The sequence below is a fragment of the Bos indicus x Bos taurus genome, chromosome 24, assembly GCF_003369695.1.
Source record: "Bos indicus x Bos taurus breed Angus x Brahman F1 hybrid chromosome 24, Bos_hybrid_MaternalHap_v2.0, whole genome shotgun sequence".
NCBI classification, from domain to species: Eukaryota; Metazoa; Chordata; class Mammalia; order Artiodactyla; family Bovidae; genus Bos; species Bos indicus x Bos taurus.
Window position 1 is genome coordinate 60689005 of NC_040099.1, and position 19551 is coordinate 60708555.

A 19551-nucleotide genomic window follows, 5' to 3' on the forward strand; every position below is an offset into this window, starting at 1 on the left:
AAGTCATAAATATTCTCTCAGGAATTCTTATTAACACATGAATGCTCACAAGAGTTCTAATTTTCTTTATCAAATTCTAGCAAGAGACAGAAATAATAGGTACTCGTTATTTTCTCACAACAAATTTGTTTCAGTAACAATAATACAGATGTAAATGGATAATTTTAAGATGTACCCTGATGGAAAGTCACCTCATTCGATTTGATTGACCTCTTACCTAATATTGTCCAGCTAACAATCTGATTAAGAAGAGGCAGTCCTTGTTTCTTGAGTAGACTGTTATGGGTGCTGTACACAACACACATGGAAAACACGATGCTCAGCATCTGAAAACAAACCCAGAAGACGTGAGAAGAGAGGAGGTGGTGAGTGGCCAGGTATATATTGGAAAGATACTTAGAAAACCGCTTCAACCGCTGGAATCTGGCCAAAATGCTATTGAAATTGGACCAGCTCACCTTCCTGTGGCTAAGACCAAGGGTCGGAATTCCTGGACTAAGCAAAGGGCCGTCCTTTATAAGCACGAATGAGGCACTCTACACTTTCAACATACGTTACCACACTGTGTCTGCTTGGGAATACGTTCTCAATCTTGAAGGTTTCTTAAATCACGGGCATGCAGAGGGTGGACTGCACACAGCCTGGTGTGTCTGCCTGAATGTCTTCCCCCTCTGGCCTCACTCACGGCAGGTCTGTTTACACATAAAGTACACATCTGTGGCCTGAGGGGTCACTGGTGCTGAGAATGCAAGGAGTGTAGAATTCTTTAGGGAGTACACATAAACTGGCGGAGCTGGAAAACTATGGCTTGTAGGCTGGTGCTTGCTTTTAGAAATGCTGCTTTATTGAAATCTTGTTTTCTTTACTGTTGTAGTCACTCCCATTCGTTTACCTATTGTCGATAGCTCCCTTTGCCCTACAATGGTAGAGCTGAAAACTGACAAGACTCCATATGGCCCACAAGCCTAAAATACGTACAGTCTGGCTCTTCAGAAAAATGTGTGCTGACCCCTGAATTAGTGGATTAACAGCCAGTTTAAGAAATGAGCTAAACTATGGTTGTGAACCAAGTAAACTCTCTTAAAGTTCAGATTAGCAACCTGATCACCAAATCCTAAAGACACATTTAATTTACTCATGTTTTCAGTGAATTAAGGAGAAATGCTGTCAATAAATCTATGACACAATCCTAGGATCCTTTCAATTGTAAGACACATTCTCATTTCAGATATGTTAAACTGTGAAAAAACACAAATCTTCAAATCAAACATATATATATATATATGGTACACAACAGAGGAGTGAATGCAAATTAATAAGGTTAATATAAGAGGCAATTTGATTTACCTTATATTTAGGAGCATTTCTAACAAAGTCCATAAGAATTTTAACATGGTATTTTTTGTTCCTAAGAGTGAGATGCAGAAACACTCACCTTTGTCAAAATATTCACTATTACAGGTGAATTTTGTCAAAGCTACTATGGTTTAGTGTAAAGCCAATCCGTGTACCAAATACAATGAAAAGATATGTTTCAATGGCTTGATAGGATCTTTAATTAAAATATTTCTCTTTTTCATATGTTCTGTGTTGTTCTCCAGAATGAGTTAACATCTTTCATGTGTTGTATATTTTAATTTTTGAGTGTTCTTAGAACAACTATTATCCCAGCTTTACTCTGAGTAAATTTTTTGAGAAGAGTCAGATATGTTTTCTTTTTAATCAATGTTCTAGATGTGGCTTATTTTTTATTGTTTAAAAGGAAAAAAAAAAGTGACTTCTACTCTTATCTACAGTAAAGCTATCATTTTACAGAATATGACATCATATAACCTCTTACCACCCTATTGAATATTGTCTCTACTGATTAAAAACAAGCAGACTGAAGCTCTATTACTGAAAATCACACATCTACGTACAAAGAGTAGCTGGGAATTAACTCAATTTGGAAACATCAAGTTCAAAGTTCTTGTCACCACTCCAAAGCCACCAACCACGGTGAAGTTTATTTCTCCTAGCGTGTCATCTGAAGTCTTAAAGTGGCTAATCTTCATATAAACATACTCAGCGGCTGCTTTTACTTCAAAGAACTTATGCTTTCCTGACCCTAAAGAGGACAACACAGAATCTCAGAACAGAAGAAGCCCTTTTCAGTTCAACCTCTTGGTCAATACCTCTTCAGTTTAGTTCAGTTCAGTTGCTCAGTTGTGTCTGACTCTTTGTGACCCCATGGACCGCAGCACGCCAGGCCTCCCTGTCCATCACCAACTCCCAGAGTTTACCCAAACCCATGTCTATTGAGTTGGTGATGCCATCCAACCATCTCATCCTCTGACATCCCTTTCTCCTCCAGCCCTCAATCTTTCCCAGCATCAGGGTCTTTTCCAATGAGTCAGCTCTTCGCATCAGGTGGCCAAAGTAGACTTATACCTCCTTAATCTCTGCTCTCCAGGCATTTAGCGGCGAGGGGGCAGGGGGCAGCTCCTGTTGACCTTTTTGCTACTTAAGAGAATGTATTTCCTTTATTCCTTCTAGAGAGTGTATTTCCTTTTAATATCTTAAACAGAAAACTCTCTTCTCTGCTCTTTTTATTGAGAAGTAAAAACATGATGGCATCTTAAGAACAAGATAATTAAATACAACCATAAGGTGCATTTTATCATGTCATATATATAACATACTATTGAAAATCTGTAACCCACCTGTAATAGATGTAACACCAGCTCTTCATTTATAAAACTATCTTTTCTTTTTATGACAGATGTTACAACAAACAGGGAGAGTAGAAGAACCAGCAAGCCTGCACCCACTCTGTTTTAAAACACAATTCACAATAGAATAGGTCAGTGGCAAACTTATATGGAGACGATTTATAAACTTCTTTTCCTCTCAGCCTGAGTCCTGCTCATCTGTATCAACAGTGTTTGAACAGGACGGACAGGGAGAGACTGATGAAAGGAGCGGAAGGGTCTTTACAGAGACAAGAGAATCAGAGCAATGGGAAGTAACAAATAAATCAAAATGTTTGAATTCATCTTTGCACATGCTGTTTACAGTTTAAAACAACTGCAAAATGTTTTCACTTAGTAATCATAAGGTATGGCTAAGAGAGAATAGTCCTAGAATTCAATACTGTTTTTTGAGCTCTGCAGATAAATTGATTTCACAGAATAATTTCTAATCTAAGTCCATAATTATTATTCTCACAGAAATGAGAATAAATGTATTAATTTATAGATAACACATACTTTAAAATTAACATATACTTTAAAAATATTGTTGTGGTTTCTTTCAGTTAAAAAGAATACCATCATCTATTAAAGATTGAGTTAGACTGCTAAAAAATTTCCTTACACAGAGTTCAAAAGAAAGTAATGAAGATGATTACATAATTAGAAAACAAGAGAGTAAAAGGTTAATGAAATAATGATCATTTAGCTTCCCAAGCACATACACACACAGCCAATAGATTATATGATAATAATTTAAAATTAAAAACACAGGTAACCAGTAATTTTACAGATTCGTTTGGGACACACTGAGGGGAAATAAACCTAAGAGCAGCAAGGAGAATTCAAGTAACGTATAAAGAATTTTCTAACCGCATACGTGATTAAACATGAGAAAGCTGTCAAGGTGCACAGAGACGCCCCCCTCCCCAGTGGAGATCTTTATGTTCAAAGTAGAAGAGAATTTCATCTTTCTAAGACATTAAAAATGTGGACTTGCTCAAAGGCAAAGACAGAGTGTATCAGTCATCAGCAGCTTTTTAGACCTGTTAATTTCAGCAACTGAACATGTTTTTCATGTGAAATCATATACTGGTTCCCCCAACATACAAGAGCTTCTAGACATTTTTTAAATTGTTGGAAATTTAAGTTACCACTGGCACAATTTCATTTTTTATGAAGGCCCAGAAGCATCTTCAGGGAGTTTCAATGCCTCTCAGAGCCGGGCCAAAATGATGACTCATGGTTTAGTATTAATATTTTAACTTCCAGGTTGTTCACATGATTTTAAACTCATGGCCAAGATGTGGTTCATATAGTGTTGATTGAGAAAAACAATTGTATTCAAAAGAAAGTAAGTTAAAATAGTGTCCATACACTAAAAAGATATCTGGCTGTCGTCCAACAACAGGCATAAGTGGGAACACGGCCAGTAGCAAACAGAAGAAAATCCAACTCAGCGAGATGCTCTAAAATAAAGAAAAAAGTTATCTTTAGACATTATGGTACAAACAACTGTCTTCGTTGTTTCACAGACTACGTGGTTGTGAAACTAAGAGGAAAATTCAAAGCCTTACATTCGTTTACTCTAAAAGTAATAGAGCTACTACCTGTGAAGGATCTGTTAAGTTGGAGGTTCTCTATTAAGTATGATTTAGGTATTATCTCCTTTAATTCTCACAATAACCTCAAGAGGTAGGCTATATTATTCACAGTATTTCAGATTAGGATACTGAGCCCAGAGACGTCAAAGTGTGTAGCACCAGATCTATGACTAGTAAATGAAAGAGCCAGGATTTAAACCTGGATTTAAACTCTTTCAAAGCAAGCACTTCATTCAATTCTTTGTGCATGCTCAGTCGTGTCTGACTCTTTGGGACCCCATACTTTAGCCCACTAGGCTCCTCTGTCCATGGGATTATGCCAACAAAGAATACTGGAGTGGGTTGCCCTTTCCTCCTCCAGGGGATCTTCCTGACCCAGGGATCAAACTCACATCTCCTGTGGCCCCTGCACTGGCAGGCAGGTTTGTTACCACTGAGCCAACCGGGAAGCCTCATTCAATTTATAGTCTACTGTACGCTGATGACATCTTCAAGAAAGCTGGCCTAATATTAAATGATTGCATCCAGGAGGGATAAAAGTAAAAACATTTTTGTAGTTAGATTAAGGCCAAAAAATTATCAATAATTCCACTAACTGGAACATCTTGTAGGTTCTCATAGAAGAGAAAGAAGAAATGTCTATCTTCGTGCTACCTCCACCAAAAAGCATCAAAGTGGAAACATGAGAATATTTTTTGTAGCACATTGTAATTGCCTATATAGTTAAAGGCAGAAAATCAGGGTAATTATAATAATCATTCAGTAAAAAAAAAAAAAAAGTTGTGAAATATGAAGTATAGGATGATTCCTTTCTTCCTCTGTAAGAATAAATGTGTAGGAAAAAAATCCAGAAGAGTTCACAACATGCAATGTCTGGGTGACGGGACTGTGGGTGGTTTTTTCCTAATTCTTTGCTTATTTGTGTATTCTCATTTGTCTTCAGGGATACATGTAATGCATAAAAAATAAGCTCTGCAAAACATACACAAAACAAACAACAACAACAAAAAACCCCAAAAATCAGGAGTAATTCTATTTTAAAATCATCTATCATGAACAAATTCTTCTCCAGAGAAAGCATGATGGGGCCCTGGACCAGGGGACGTGACCCCTCGGATTTGAGCCCAGAACGCGGCCCCTCCTGCCAGCGCTCTGCTCTGGGCAGCTCCTCGGTGGCATTTAGACATTTGAGGCTAAAGGAACCTAGGAAGCCTTTCAGAGAAGGATGTATCAACTGCACTTCTTGAGTATTTCAATCACCAGAAGATGAGTTCACTTTGCTATGAAAATCTACACGAATCACTGACACCTTTAAGTCAACCTCAGTCCTCCTGTCAAAAGGATCAGGATCTTTATGTAAGGACACATTCTACGCTTCTCTTAAAAAATGAACAATTCCCAGAGTTAAAACACATATCCAAAAAAGTCGCTACGAATCCGCCCAGGGTTGAAGTGAGTAGTACTTATACCTTTGCTCGAGTCCACAGCGCAGTGATAAACGGCCAAGCGGCGAGGGCAACGAGTCCAGCTGTGAGCATGTAGCGGTAGAAGAAACTGAGCACCTGAGAATGTAATTCAAAGAAGACAGGGAAAAGGAGGTCACTGCCAACGAGATATGCACGTGCATGAAAGAGACCTGAAAACGTGTAAGTGGTAAATTACTTACTAATACTTCAACTCCCAGGATAAAGAGCAAGAGGTATCCAAGGAAGCGTCGTGGAGGGAAGGTCGACAGTAAGGTGACGAAGCCTTGAATAACTGGGATTCTGTGTAACAGGATTATTTATAAAAAAATTATTTATAACCTATGTTGAGTATAAAAAATTAGTTCTCGTATAGCAAAACATTAAAATCTTGTGTGTAGAAATCAGGAAATTTTCGATTCATAGATCTTTCAAAAACTAAGATAATTTCTAACAGATTTGTTTCAATGCTTTAACTTACCTACATCTTTTTTGAAATCTGTAAGTATATTAGGAAAAATGTATCTTCTGAATTAAGTTGATAATGATCATAATAATTTGCTTGGTTTTTTATAAACATTAATGACAATAAATGAGTCTTACTTGATCTGAGTTTAAACATTTTGTTGTTTAGTCGCTAAGTTGTGTCCAACTTTCTGCGACCCCATGGACTGTAGCCTGCCAGGCTCCCCTGTCCATGTGATTTCCCAGGCAAGAATACTGCAGTGGGTTGCCATTTCCTTCTCTAGAGTTGAAACATGGGCACATTGATACAACATCAGAAATAAAATAAATGAACCCAAATGAATAAAAACTGAGAACATTTTTAAAATTCACTAAAATTAATTTTATATTGAAATCTCAACTGTCTTCAACTTAATCTAGGTAGAGAAAATCTTAATTGCACTTTTTCATTGGGCAAAATAACCTTTTCCAAACTCAATTTAAGATGTCACTAATCGTACACTAATTATAATTAAATGTGACTTCACAACCATTTAAAATGTATTACATACTTGAGTACGTTTTACTTTTTATCACTAGAATAAATTTTTTAGCATTTGTAGTGCATTATTAAGTAGGCAATTATAAAATGTCAGTATGATTTGGTTTATAACCTTTTCTAATTAAAAACAATGGTTACATATTGTCATCAAAACAATTAAAGTACCATGTAGGGAAGAAAAGCTAACACCAGTCAAAAGGAGAATATTTCTTTTGTTCTCAGCAGTGATGATTCAATAAAATCACTTAGTTTTTTTCTAGAAGAAAAGTGAAATTTTATGTTTTATTTTCTTTATCTATCAAAAAGATACAGAACACAGCGTATTTTCAAAATCACAGTGTCCCTTAAAATTTAAATATACATGTGTTCTTCACAAATAGAACATTTAATAATTTACGAGGGAATTTTAGATAAAACTTCTCATTCTAAAAAGTTTTAAACCAGAAAAAATGACATTAGAAAAAATTGATTTAAATATGTGTAACCAGCAACTGTATTCCTTTCAAATGGAAAAGTAACAGGCTGTTCTTTCATCAGTGTCTTTTTACCTTGTATTTGAAAAAGTTAGTATTTAAAATATTTTAATATTAATTTTTATTTTTGATATTAAGAAGAGGTGATCAAAGCTGGAGTTAACACAAATTAGAATAGAAACATACATTGTATCGTTTCAAACGTGCTTGCCAACCCTGACAAGACCCTTATTCTGCACTGTCATTCCCTGGTCTGCTTTTGGGGTCTGGCTTGCTCAAAGGATGCCCAAGATTAAGTTTATATTCTAGACTACTGGTGCAGATGCAGAAATCAACACGGTCCACACCACGATCCTCACTTCCTATGAACATGAACCAACCCAGCGTTTCAGCAATTTTGTTTTAAAGAGCACAAGAGCTCGGCCTTGATGTTTTCTATGATGATAGAGTCCATTTCAAGTTCAACCTGTGAGGAAGTACTATAAGATGGAACCACAGCATACAGGAATAATCTCCCCTAATCCTTGCAAGTACACATTACTAGATTGAATTTAATTACAAACTTTCATTCATCTAGGTTTACATGATAGCTGAGAAAGGAGGGGCAAAAATGTAAGGAGCCAAAGCATGCAAACTGCCTCGTGAAAGATAAAGATAGGCTGGAAACTGGGACGATGAGACTTCAAAAGGCAAGCCACTCCTGACACAGAACAATCCATGTTAATTATTTTGTTTTCACTCCAGATTTTTCTTCTAAAAGATATATGAAGAAAGGAACCGAGGCCAAAGCTGTCTCAGGGGAAAAAAGATGAAGTCAAAAGGGAAAAGTAAAATAAAAAGCGTATTTAGGGAATTCCCTGGTTGCCCAGTGGGTAGGACTCCATGCTTCCACTTCTGAGGACCTGGGTTTGATCCCTGGTTGGGAAACGAAGACCCTGCAAGCTGTGAGGGGCAGCCAAAAAAAAAAGAGGATGTTTATATGCACCATTTATGCTGTTATACATGAAATCAGAGGGCTGGGAGATTTGACAGTACCGTAAGTCTCTTTCATGACTTATGCTACAGAAATCTACTTATGCTACTTAATGCCTTTGAAATACAGATGTAACTGTCAGTGAAGTGAGAAACAAGACCACAAGACACATTACTTACTCTCTGAGAACCGCGTACCATATTGGCAATGGCAACAAACAGTATATGTAGTAAGTCCAGGGGCAGGCTTGAATCAGCAGGAAGAATGTGACGGAAACGCCAACGGCTCCAAAAGCACACGGCAGGAGACGGCTGGGGTTCTGCAAGTCAAACAGAACACTGAAAACACTCTTAAAAGACATTTTACGAAGTAAAGGAAACATATTACTTTCTTTCAGTGACTCCACAACTAGATGATCGATCTAAGAACTGCATTTTAAAAGAAACCTGTCACTGGAGAATAGCAGGAAGCCTGGGACTGCGGCACTTAGGCAAGTCTCCATTTAAGGGGACGACGTTCCTACAGTTTGCTGTCAAATAACTCGTCTGGAACTCTGAGCATAGCTCTCCTTAGTAACAATTTATAGATGTTGACTGAGCTCACTGCCTAGCGCACAAAAGCCCACTGGATCTACGGTAAACGGTGGGACTTCATTGGGAACAACGCCTCTATTTGTTCCAGCTTCAATTGACCAGCCGCGCACGCTGCTCTCCCCACCGCTTAACCACAGGAGGATGGCTCGGGCACATCTTCGCTCCTGCCCCCCGCCAAGCAGCAAGGGAGCCGCTCAGTGGCAGCGCGTGGACGCGGCAGGCCTGCAGGTGCTCTGGGCCGGGAGCAATGAGGCACGTCGTCGGGGGAGGCAAGGCCAGCGATGAGGACAAGAGCATGCCGACAGCGGGAGGAAGGAGCAGGACTGCAGGGCCAGGCGGCGCCCTCTTGCCTCTGCTCCTTGTTTCCCCTTGCCTTGCTGCCCAAGCTGAATAAGGGGAGAATTACGAATTACCTTCTGGAGCAGGTGAGGTTAGGGAGGAAAAGCAAATGAGTTTCCCCCTTTATAATTCCTCCCTTCTGCTCTAAAATGTCACCAGAAAGGGAGCGAGGAACCAAGGATAAACTAGAGCAGGGTTTTAAAAAGGAAGGTGAAACACAGCACTGTGATTAAGCGTTTGGAGCTACACAGATCAGAGTTCAAATCCTGCTTCTGTCAGTGGCTCCCTGTATGACCATGAGCTGGAGAAAAAAAAAAACAACTTTAAGATTCTGAGACTTAATTTCATCCCATCTATAAAATGGGAATAATAATATCTGTATCTATTTATCAGGGCTAGTCATGGTTAAATGAGATTATGAAAAGAGCTTACCAAAATGCCCATAATATTACTACTGCTTAAGAAATAATGGCTCCTATTATCGCCTCTATTTTCCTTCTCTCCTCCTCTCCTTCTCTGCATTAGTCCCAGCAGTCAGCGGAGAAACCTACCCAGTGACTGGCCCTGGAAATGGAGACACAGGCCAGACAGGATGGAGGACCCCGAGCAAGGGGGCAGGAGGAGAAGGGGCAGAACTCAGAGACGGACAGGGAGGGCCCTAACGCAGAAGGTGCCCGAGGCAGGCAAGCACTGTAGGGATTGAGACTGGTTTCACATCACTCTGAGAAGAGCAAAATCATAAGAAAATAAATTTAAACAAGTACGTAAAAAGATCCTCGAGGGATCTTCCAGGTCAGCACAGTATCGTATAATTATCCAAACCTTTGACACATAAAGCAACAGACATTACAAATAAATATCTACTTGTAGGAAACCAAATCAAAAAGAAGTCAGTTCAGCTAAAGTAAAAATGGAAAGAACTTTAAATAACAGGAAAGGGAGACATTTTCTCCCTCATCACAATTAACTCGGGGCCTTTCCAGATCCTCCAAAAAACACCTGAGGATAATGAACCATGCTGTGTGCACTGAGGTTACCCCTCCATCCAACAGTTCTTAAGTCACACCGTCTATGCCACGCTCTGTACGAGGTGCTGACCAAGAAGGAATTTAATCCACACAGAGATGGAATCACGGGGCTTGGTTTAAGAGGTTAACCTTTTGAGATTTACCCAAGTAACAAGGGAACAGGAAAGCATGCAGATAAATAAGGATATTTACTTCTAAAGCAAAAGACGTCTGAACTAGCAAGCAGAGAACGGATGCAAGTTAAATGCAGAGTTCAACTTGGAGGAGCTGTGGCAAATTACCTTTAAAGAGAATGTTCACTGCAGACCTGTCTGTAATGGTGATACGTCAGAAACAACCTGTATAGTCTGAGGGACACTGTCAGGCAGAAGTGACATCAACTTTGGTGGTGGTTGTTCAGTCGCTCGGTCGTGTCCCCGTGTACGACCCCATGGACTGCAGCACACCAGGTTCCCTGTCCTTCACCATCTCCGGAGTTTGCTCAAACTCGTGTCAAACTCCCAGAGTTTGCTCAGACTGAGTCGGTGATGCCATCCAACCATCTCATCCTCTGTCACCCCCTTCTCCTCCGGCTTTCAATTTTTCCCAGCATAGCTGGAGTCAGACCAAAAGTTAATTTCAGCGCTTCTGTTCTATTTGCCGTCAGTCTGGCTAAACCATTTGACTCACTTTCACTCTCTTCACTGGCTAAACCACTTAGCTTGTCTCACGTCTGCTCCCACGTCTGGAGAGGAGGGCAGCGTTTGCTGCGAGCTCCTCTCTCCCTCCCTCCCAGCCGTCGACCAGCCCCCTTCTCGGTGACGTGCGGTCCCTCCAGGGAGCTGGGGTACCACGGACTGCTGAAGCCTCCATGCTCCCCAACCGGAGGCACCAGGCTCTGCAGCTGCAGCTCCCTTACCCCCAACTGCTCTCCATGGCCCCCTTTCGTCAATGCTTCCGATTTCTGGCAATGTATTCTTCCTCCCAAACTGCTTAGATGCTGTCACTTCACTAGATGATAAACTCTCACTGAAGAAGAACCAGAATGTTTTCGCAAACAGAACCAAAGGGTTCAAAATACTTTTAATGAACTCAACTGCAGTGGTCAGTTTGGGGCGATTTTTTAAATACTGTTTATTTTATATTGGAGAAAAGACAACTAACAATGCTGTGATGGTTTCAAGTGGACAGCAAAGGCACTTGGCATTACTACCCAGCACTCAAACCTCACTTCCTCCCCATCTTAGCCGAATGGCCTTGTGCAAGTTACTTAAACAACTCCAGTCTCCTCTTTTGTACAGCCTGCTTCCAGCACTGTTACAAGCTTAAAGGGGCAAAATAAACTTCAAATAGCCAGCTGAATGCCTAGATACATCCTTCACTAAAACATCTTTGTTTTTGTCTCTTTTCCTGTCATGTAAGAAATTATTTTTATTCTAGCTCATTTCACAATCATTCAAATAATGAAAATTACTTGGGTTAAATAATTTAAGATGCATTAAAGCACTATAAAAATGCAATAAACACTACTGTTCTTCCTTCCATTATAGAAAAATAAAATATAAAGTTGAAAAAACTTACTGTTGGAAATGTGTACAGACTATTACTATCAATAATACACCATCCGGATATATTACTTTTTAGAAGATTTAGACAAGGTAATCATCATTAGAGAATGAAGTAAAGAAAATGGAAGTGGCATATTATCCCTGGTAAATGACAGTAATAAATTTTAAAGAGTAAAGTATTTTAATATAGTAAACCATATATGTACTGTTATATTTTCTCAGTTGTATAAAGTATTACTAAAGAACAGGGGTTTTTTGGTTTTTTTGTTTGGTGTTGAAAGTACAATAAATGAGGGACTAGTTGTTAAAATGAGAATTAGAGGAAGTTCTGGAAATTCATGTTTAAGAATTTTAGAAAGATGAAAAAGGGAAGGACAGTTCCAAAAATATATCCATATTGTTTTAAAAGGAACATTTTGAACAAGTGATTTTATTTCTTTCCAGCTCCTAAACTTAATATCAGATGAAGTTAAATATATCGCTCTGAAATTGTTTTCTGATTACCTATACTGTAGAAAGATATGGAATACTTATAACACGCTAAATAAATATACAAATAAACAGAAAGTCCACACAGTTAATGCCATAGGTGAATGTAAACTACACAGCTACCTTTATAGCTCTCTTCTGTTACAGGACTTATTATTGATACGCTCTTTTCCCCAGTAAAGAAATAGAGATTTCTGAGAAAAAAAGACCTACCGCGACAAAAGCGAGAAAAAAAGATCCACCGCGACAAAAGCGGACGAGAGAGCTGGCCTGGAACAACATGTACCCTAAGCGAGCGCTCTACAGCTGGTCAGATTCCATTTCCTTCCTCAGGCCTTTGGCCTGGCAGTGTCGCCTGAATCTTCAGTTCTTCTGAACCTACCTTGGCCTCTGTGCTAACGCCTCTCATCAGGTTGCAGTGAGACTTGATGATCAACAGAGACGCGTAAGAGGTCCATCCCACGAAACCAAGGACGACGTTGAAAGCCAGGAAGAACCTGTCATAGGTGTGGTAGTAGGCCAGGCCTCTCAGGGCGAGGTGGATCAGCTGCCGACAGAGCGAGACCTGGAGGGAGCGGGGGCACAGCGGCCACGCGGAAAGGAGAGAACCAGGCGTCAGGGGGAGGGAAAGTACTACAGTTAACGTAACTGCAGACGGCACAGCAAAAACAGATTCTGGTTGTTCAAGGGTCTTCTTGCAAGGGATAAATAAGAAAAAAATCCTGAATAAAATAAAATTTAAAATCTTGATAAGAAAGGATATTTTAAGTGCAAACTATCAATGACATGTGTAGTGACTTTACATGATTCATTTTGTGAATTCATTCTCTTCAGAGGACACATGAAGGAAATGGCTCTTTAACTCACAGACTTAGCGGGTGAACATGTGGTTGCTGGGGAGGTGGGAGGGGACAATCAGGGAGTCTGGGATGGACACGTACACACTGCTGTATTTAAAATGCATAACCAACAAGGGCCTACGATGTAGCAGGGGGAACTCCGCCCACTTATGCGGCAGCCTGGCTGAGAAGGCAGTCTGGGGGAGAATGGGTACATGTATATGTATGGCTGAGGCCCTTCGCTGCTCACCTGAAACTATCCCACCAGTGTTCCTTGGCTACACCCTAATACAAAGTAAAAATATTTTTTAAAAAATGGCTCTATATGTCCCTAACAGAAAGGCCCATATTTATATTTTTTTACTCTATTATTATTAGATTACCCAAATCAGTTATAAAGTGAAAGTCACTCAGTTGTGTCCAACTCTTTGTGACCCCATGGACTATACAGTCCATGGAATTCTCCAGGCCAGAATACTGGAGTGGGTAGCCTTTCCCTTTACCAGGGGATCTTCCCAATCCAATCAGTTACAAAACATTATTAAAATAGCTTAATATTTAAGAGGAGAGTAATTTGCCATTGAAAAACTATAATAAAAATAAGCATTAGAAATGCCATTGTACTACTTAGGCAATTTTAGAAATGAAAATAGAATTCTCTTTTACTTTAAACTTTTATGACCATTTAACAAAGAGGAAATTTTATGAAAAAGACAATGGGGTAGGAATTGGGAAAAGTCAAAGCTTCAGAATAAACTATTAAATTTATAATAGTGTGAAAGTGAAAGAAAGTGAAAGTGAAGTCGCTCAGTTGTGTCCAACTCTTTTCGACCCCATGGACTGTAGCCCACCAGGCTCCTCCATCCATGGGATTCTCCAGGCAAGAGTACTGCAGTGGGTTGCCATTTCCTTTTCCAGAGGATCTTCCCAACCCAGGGATCGAACGCAGGTCTCCCGCATGGCAGGCAGATGCTTTGACCTCAGCTACCAGGGAAACCACATGATAGTGTGAAGCCAGCTCTAAATGTACGAGTATGTCACGTTCTAAAATACCACGCATAAGCAGGATGACAGAGGCTTGGGACATACTTTCTCATTACAGAAAACAGCAATCGTTCATTGACAACATTAACCTAAAAAAGTTCACCTACAACATTGTCTGAAATTAGAGAAGTCTATCCATGGGGCCAAAGCAGCTGCTTCTGAAATTCAGCCCTTCCATGCAGGGTCAGGACAGCTCCCTGGCTGGCTCACTCTGCTCTCACCATATCTGCCCCTCTCCATACCTGAACGGTCAGCTGTTTATACACACAAGGCCTGCATACTTACTGCTTCATCATACTTTTTCTGTTTTATGTAGTATCTTGCTTTTCTTAAAATGTTGGCCTGTTTAGTATCAGATAGCGACCTATAAAAGAGAAAAAAAAAAGGCTTAGGTTTAAAATGTTTTCTCATTTCAATTATATTTTTGCTTTTTTTTTGCTTGATTGAAAATAAAAGAATAGAATAGTGAAAATTGAGAAAGAGGGAAAGAAACAAACTCTGAGCCAAACTGCATCTTTGCTGGTTATCTGAACTCTCCCGAGAAATAGTTTATAGTTAAATTTGGTTTTCTGGACTCAAAGTTGCAACTGCCAAATTCCACTTAAAACAGTCATACAACACGTCACTGGAAGAAATGGAATGCTCTGGCTAACAAAGAAAAGTATGATTAGATCAATAGAATCAGTGAAACAGCAAACGAGTGATGTGCGTTACAACACTCAGCCCTCTCACGCTCGTGGTAGATGTAACAGACAGGGCGGATTCATTATCCTATCTTGTGTCCCTGGGGGTTTCCCTGTGGCTCAGCTGGGAAAGAACCCACCTGTAGTGCAGGAGACCCTGGCTAGATTCCTGGGTCGGGAAGACCTGCTGGAGAAGGGATGGGCTACCCACTCCAGAATTCTTGGGCTTCCCTTGTGGCTCAGCTGGTAAAGAATCTGCCTGCAATGTGGGAGGCTTGGGTTCAGTTGTCCCTGAGCCAGACATGGCCCGACAGTTTTCATTATCAAAGAGAGCTGGGCAGAGCTTAACCAGCAAGTAGTCAGTCAAAAATCTGAATCGATTTGCAATTTTGGTACTCTACTATATACTTTTTTGGTTTCCCTATCTTTCATTTCTCTTTCTACCGTTTCCCTACCCTGTTTTACCACAGTAAAAACCTTAAAGACACAGGAACAACACTCCTAATACTGCATAAGTAATTTTTAAATAAGTATAAACACAAAATTGAACACAAACTGCTTAACTAGAATCTACATTCCTAAAGTGCATACCTTTACATTATAAAAGTGTAAAAATGTTGAAGAATGTATTAGGTCAGATCATATGACGCTGATGTTTCTGTACGTCAAAAACTACTAAAAATTTTTTGACAATTTCATATAGCTCAACATATAATCACTTGTCTTTTACTACTTGGTTTCAGTAGCTTCTAAAGAGGTAAGATGGTGACTTGCAGGAAAGTCCTCTTTACGCATTGTTATTAATTTGGGTGGGTCACAGACATCTTTCAGGATCTGAAACTCACTCGAGTTTTCAAAATAAACATGATTCAAAATCTTACATAAGATTTTAAGAAAATTCAAGAACCATAGAAACTCATCTGTGAGCTCCCTCGAGTTCTGTACAGACCCCTGACTAAGAAGAATCCGTGCCCACTTCGAGGAATCTCAGATCCTCCAACTCATGGGAACCCGCACACTCTGTCAGGGCTTCCCTGTAGCTCATATGGTAATGAATCTGCCTGCCATGCAGGAGACCTGGATTCGATCCCTGGGTGAGGAAGATCCTCTGGAGAAGGGGATGGCAACCCACTCCAGTAACCTTGCCTGGAGAACCCATGGACAGAGCAGCCTGGGGGCTGCAGTCCGTGGGTAGCAAAGAGTCATACATGACCGAACGACTAACACTACTGTTAAACACTTCGCCAGACTGGAGGAAGATCCCGGGACTCACTGGGATTTGGAGGAAAAGGTACCAGGAAGCAGGAATTCATGAAGAAAAATAAGTTACTTCAAAATGTTGCCATGACCCAGTTCTCTGTCTTTCAGACACCTCGCAGTTTGGAATATCTTCTTAGAAGTCTCAGAAATGGAATTACTGGGCCAAAGGGCACAGGCACTCATTGAAGGCTACATCTAAGATGTAATTCCAAAGTTCTAAAGAAACCTCCTAAGATGATCTCCCTTCTCCTTGTTCTAATCCACTCCACACCCTAAAATCTTCTAATGAACTTGACATTGAGATGGGCATCTTATTGTCTACTTCATCAGTTCTAAACTTCCTGGACTACTGATGACCATCTCCTTCTATTCTATTTAATTTCCTGTTATCCCAAATATAAACTCTCAGCTTTATAAAATGGTTAAGCTTTTCAATCATCACCTATCTCGCATTCACGTCTGAGTTATTATTCATAAGGATCCTCTTGTCTCTGCTTTCCAAAATCAAATCTGCATCATCCTTTATGACCCACTCCAAATCTCACCTCACGCCATAAGCACTTTAGTGTGGTCTAATCACCAATTCATTTCTCTCCAACTAAATTTTAACCTCCATGCAGGCCGTTAATTATTTTCATTAATATCAATAATGCCTAGGAAAGTGCAAAGCACATCAATCAATATATCTTAATTGATTAAAGTGCCATCAAAATATCGCAGACCTAAAACAGGAAGAGAACAGAGGTGTGCTCGCTGCTCTTCTGAAAGCACCTAACACTTTCTAAAAAGAGGGGAAAAGCTTGTCCAGAAATTAATTCCTGGACATCAGAATGTTCATTAAAATGTTTTAAACAAACCTCACTGGAGCATTATGACATTAAGACTCTTATTCCCCATGTAATTTGTTTTTTAGTTTTCTGTTAAGTTGAGAAGGGTACAAAATAAGTCTTAGTATCACGTATTTTAAATATAAAGAAACTTTATGAAAAATGGAAAGTCCAGAATTAAGGTACGATATTTTAACATCATGGAAAAAAAGACAAAACAAATAACAACAATAAGCTAAGTGGGGGGTTGGCAAGGAAGCAGTCAAAGGAGCAGCACATATAAATTAAAGTGAAGAAGGGGTCTGTGTGCTCCATACAGGTAAATCTTGAAAATCAAACTGAACAGAAAAAGGAGAACTGTAAAAAAAAAAAAAAAAGAACAGATTTTAAAAATGGGGATTCAATGATATTACACCATTTTATTTCTTAAGAGAAAGAAGATCTAAAGAAATATGGTAAAATGTTGACGTTTCTAAAACCTGGATTGTAGGCACAAAGATTTTTATTATAGTCTTTATTCTTCTCAGTGTGAAGAGTTTCATAATTAAAATCGAAAAGATGTTAGCAAAAGGGATATATACACAGACGTACGTGTGCACTCAAGATGCACCTACAGACACATGAGAGGCTGCAGCCTTGCCCACGGGAGCAAAGGCTGTGAAGGGCGGAGCACAGGCACGGGGACGTCCCGTGGTCATCTGCGTGGTTTTTTATTGTGGAGATGCATTACTTTCTCATTCATATTTGATGAGCCAGATTTTTTAAATAAAATAATTAAAACATTAAAATTTAACCACAGCTTGATGGAAAAACTCAGGCATGCCAATGCTCCCACCAGTAACAATCTGAAAGCCTGACCAAACAAAAGAGGGTGGGACTAACGGAGAGAGCAGCATGGAGACGCATGTATCACCGTGTGGAAGTTAGACAGCCAGTGGGAATTTGCTGTCTGACGCACGGAGCTCAAATCTGGGGCTCTGTGGCAACCTAGAGGGATGGGATGGGGTGGCATGCGGGAGGAGGGTTCCAGAGGAGGGACATACATGTGGCTGACTCCTGCTGAGGCATGGCAGAGACAACACAGTGTTGTAACTAGCCTCCGATTACCTTCTTTAAATAAAATTTTTAAAAATAAATAAATTTAAAGGTACTGGAGAGCTAGCAGACCATCAAGAATTGAAGAGCTGGGAGCCTAGAGAGAAGAAAACCACACAGAAGGAAACCAACATTCTAAAAACTGTGACCCTTTGAACATCCCGATACCAGGAAAAACACTGAGAGCCTGGGCAGACAGCCGCTGCTGAGACCCAGAGAGTCCAGCAAACCCCCGGCAATGTGACCAGACTACAGAGACAAAAATGCGGCAGCCCATGCAGCCAGGACTTGGGGACCCAAAAGAGAATGAAACAAATAAAGACTAAAGAGAATAAAATAAATTAAAAGACAAGAGAATAAAAACATACGACGTTCATTCTGGATTTTTAAAAAAGACATGAAAAGAAAGCTATCTGGAATTACTTTACCTACTTTAATACAGATTTTGAAGTGAAGTCTGAAGATGAATGAGAGGAGTTTTGTAAGAAGAATTTATACGTGGAAAACTCAGATAAAAAAACAGAAGCCAAGTCCTGGTAAGAGGGGAGATGAACTTTAACATCAAGTTTTAAAAGAATCTATTATCAACATGTTAAGCTTAGCTAAAAAGTAAAAGAGAATATAAATATTAGTTGTGCACGTTTCTTTGCTGTGCTTGCTATTGTTCCATTCTTCTCATGTAGTTGTTTGAATGCTGTAGAAGAAACTAAATCACGTTTCAGGATTAACACGAATTTCATCATCAGTTTTTCAGGGTAAACTAGTATTTGGAGAGTGAAATCGCTTTAAGAGGCTACCCTTTGAAGTATTACATCTTATCCACTCACATTTTTATTACAAAGATATTTCACTTGCTTTAGAGATCTACCTAATGATATTTAGAACATTCTTTTTTAGAATATCTATTTAAAGGACATTATCAAGAAGACAAAGACAGAAAAAGCGGGATAAAAATTATTTCTAGAACAATCAGCATTCCTTTAGACTGACCAATGATGTAGAAGCTTATATTATATTTCATGTCACAATAAGGTAAATATTTTCCTATGTAGGTATACGATGTATAAAAGTTACTCTTTTAATGATTATTTTGAGTTTAAGGTAGAAAATTACACTTACAGTAAATAGTAAGTCAGACAGATGAAGTGGTAGAAAGATTCACATTAAAACCAATATTTAAATTTGCTCTAAGGTAGAAATGAGAAGTTTTTTTAAAGCTAAAGCAAATGAAGTATTACTAAGTATTAGAGGAACATGTGGAGAAGGCAATGGCACCCCACTCCAGTACTCTTGCCTGAAAATCCCATGGACGCAGGAGCCTGGTGGGCTGCAGTCCATGGGGTGGCAAAGACTCGGACACGACTGAGCGACTTCACTTTCACTTTTCACTTTCCTGCATTGGAGAAGGAAATGGCAACCCACTCCAGTGTTCTTGCCTGGAGAATCCCAGGGACGGGGGAGCCTGGTGGGCTGCCGTCTATGGGGTCGCACAGAGTCGGACACGACTGAAGTGACTTAGCAGCAGCAGCAGCAGCAGCAGCAGAGGAACAATGGAAACA

General features: G+C 39.6%; 1 protein-coding gene across 6 annotated transcripts in view; it reads right to left on the bottom strand.

Annotated features, from left to right (window-relative positions):
• The window catches only part of PIGN (phosphatidylinositol glycan anchor biosynthesis class N), a 105069-nt gene that overhangs the window by 49436 nt on the left and 36082 nt on the right, over positions 1-19551 (bottom strand). For all 6 annotated transcript variants that reach the window (XM_027525614.1, XM_027525616.1, XM_027525615.1 and 3 more), the window contains 8 exons: positions 14413-14491; positions 12627-12809; positions 8428-8567; positions 6000-6099; positions 5803-5895; positions 4107-4198; positions 2703-2811; positions 218-326 (listed from right to left, as the gene is read on the bottom strand). In XM_027525614.1, the coding sequence (XP_027381415.1) occupies positions 218-326; positions 2703-2811; positions 4107-4198; positions 5803-5895; positions 6000-6099; positions 8428-8567; positions 12627-12809; positions 14413-14491 (905 nt within the window). The remainder of the gene's footprint in view (positions 1-217; positions 327-2702; positions 2812-4106; positions 4199-5802; positions 5896-5999; positions 6100-8427; positions 8568-12626; positions 12810-14412; positions 14492-19551) is intronic.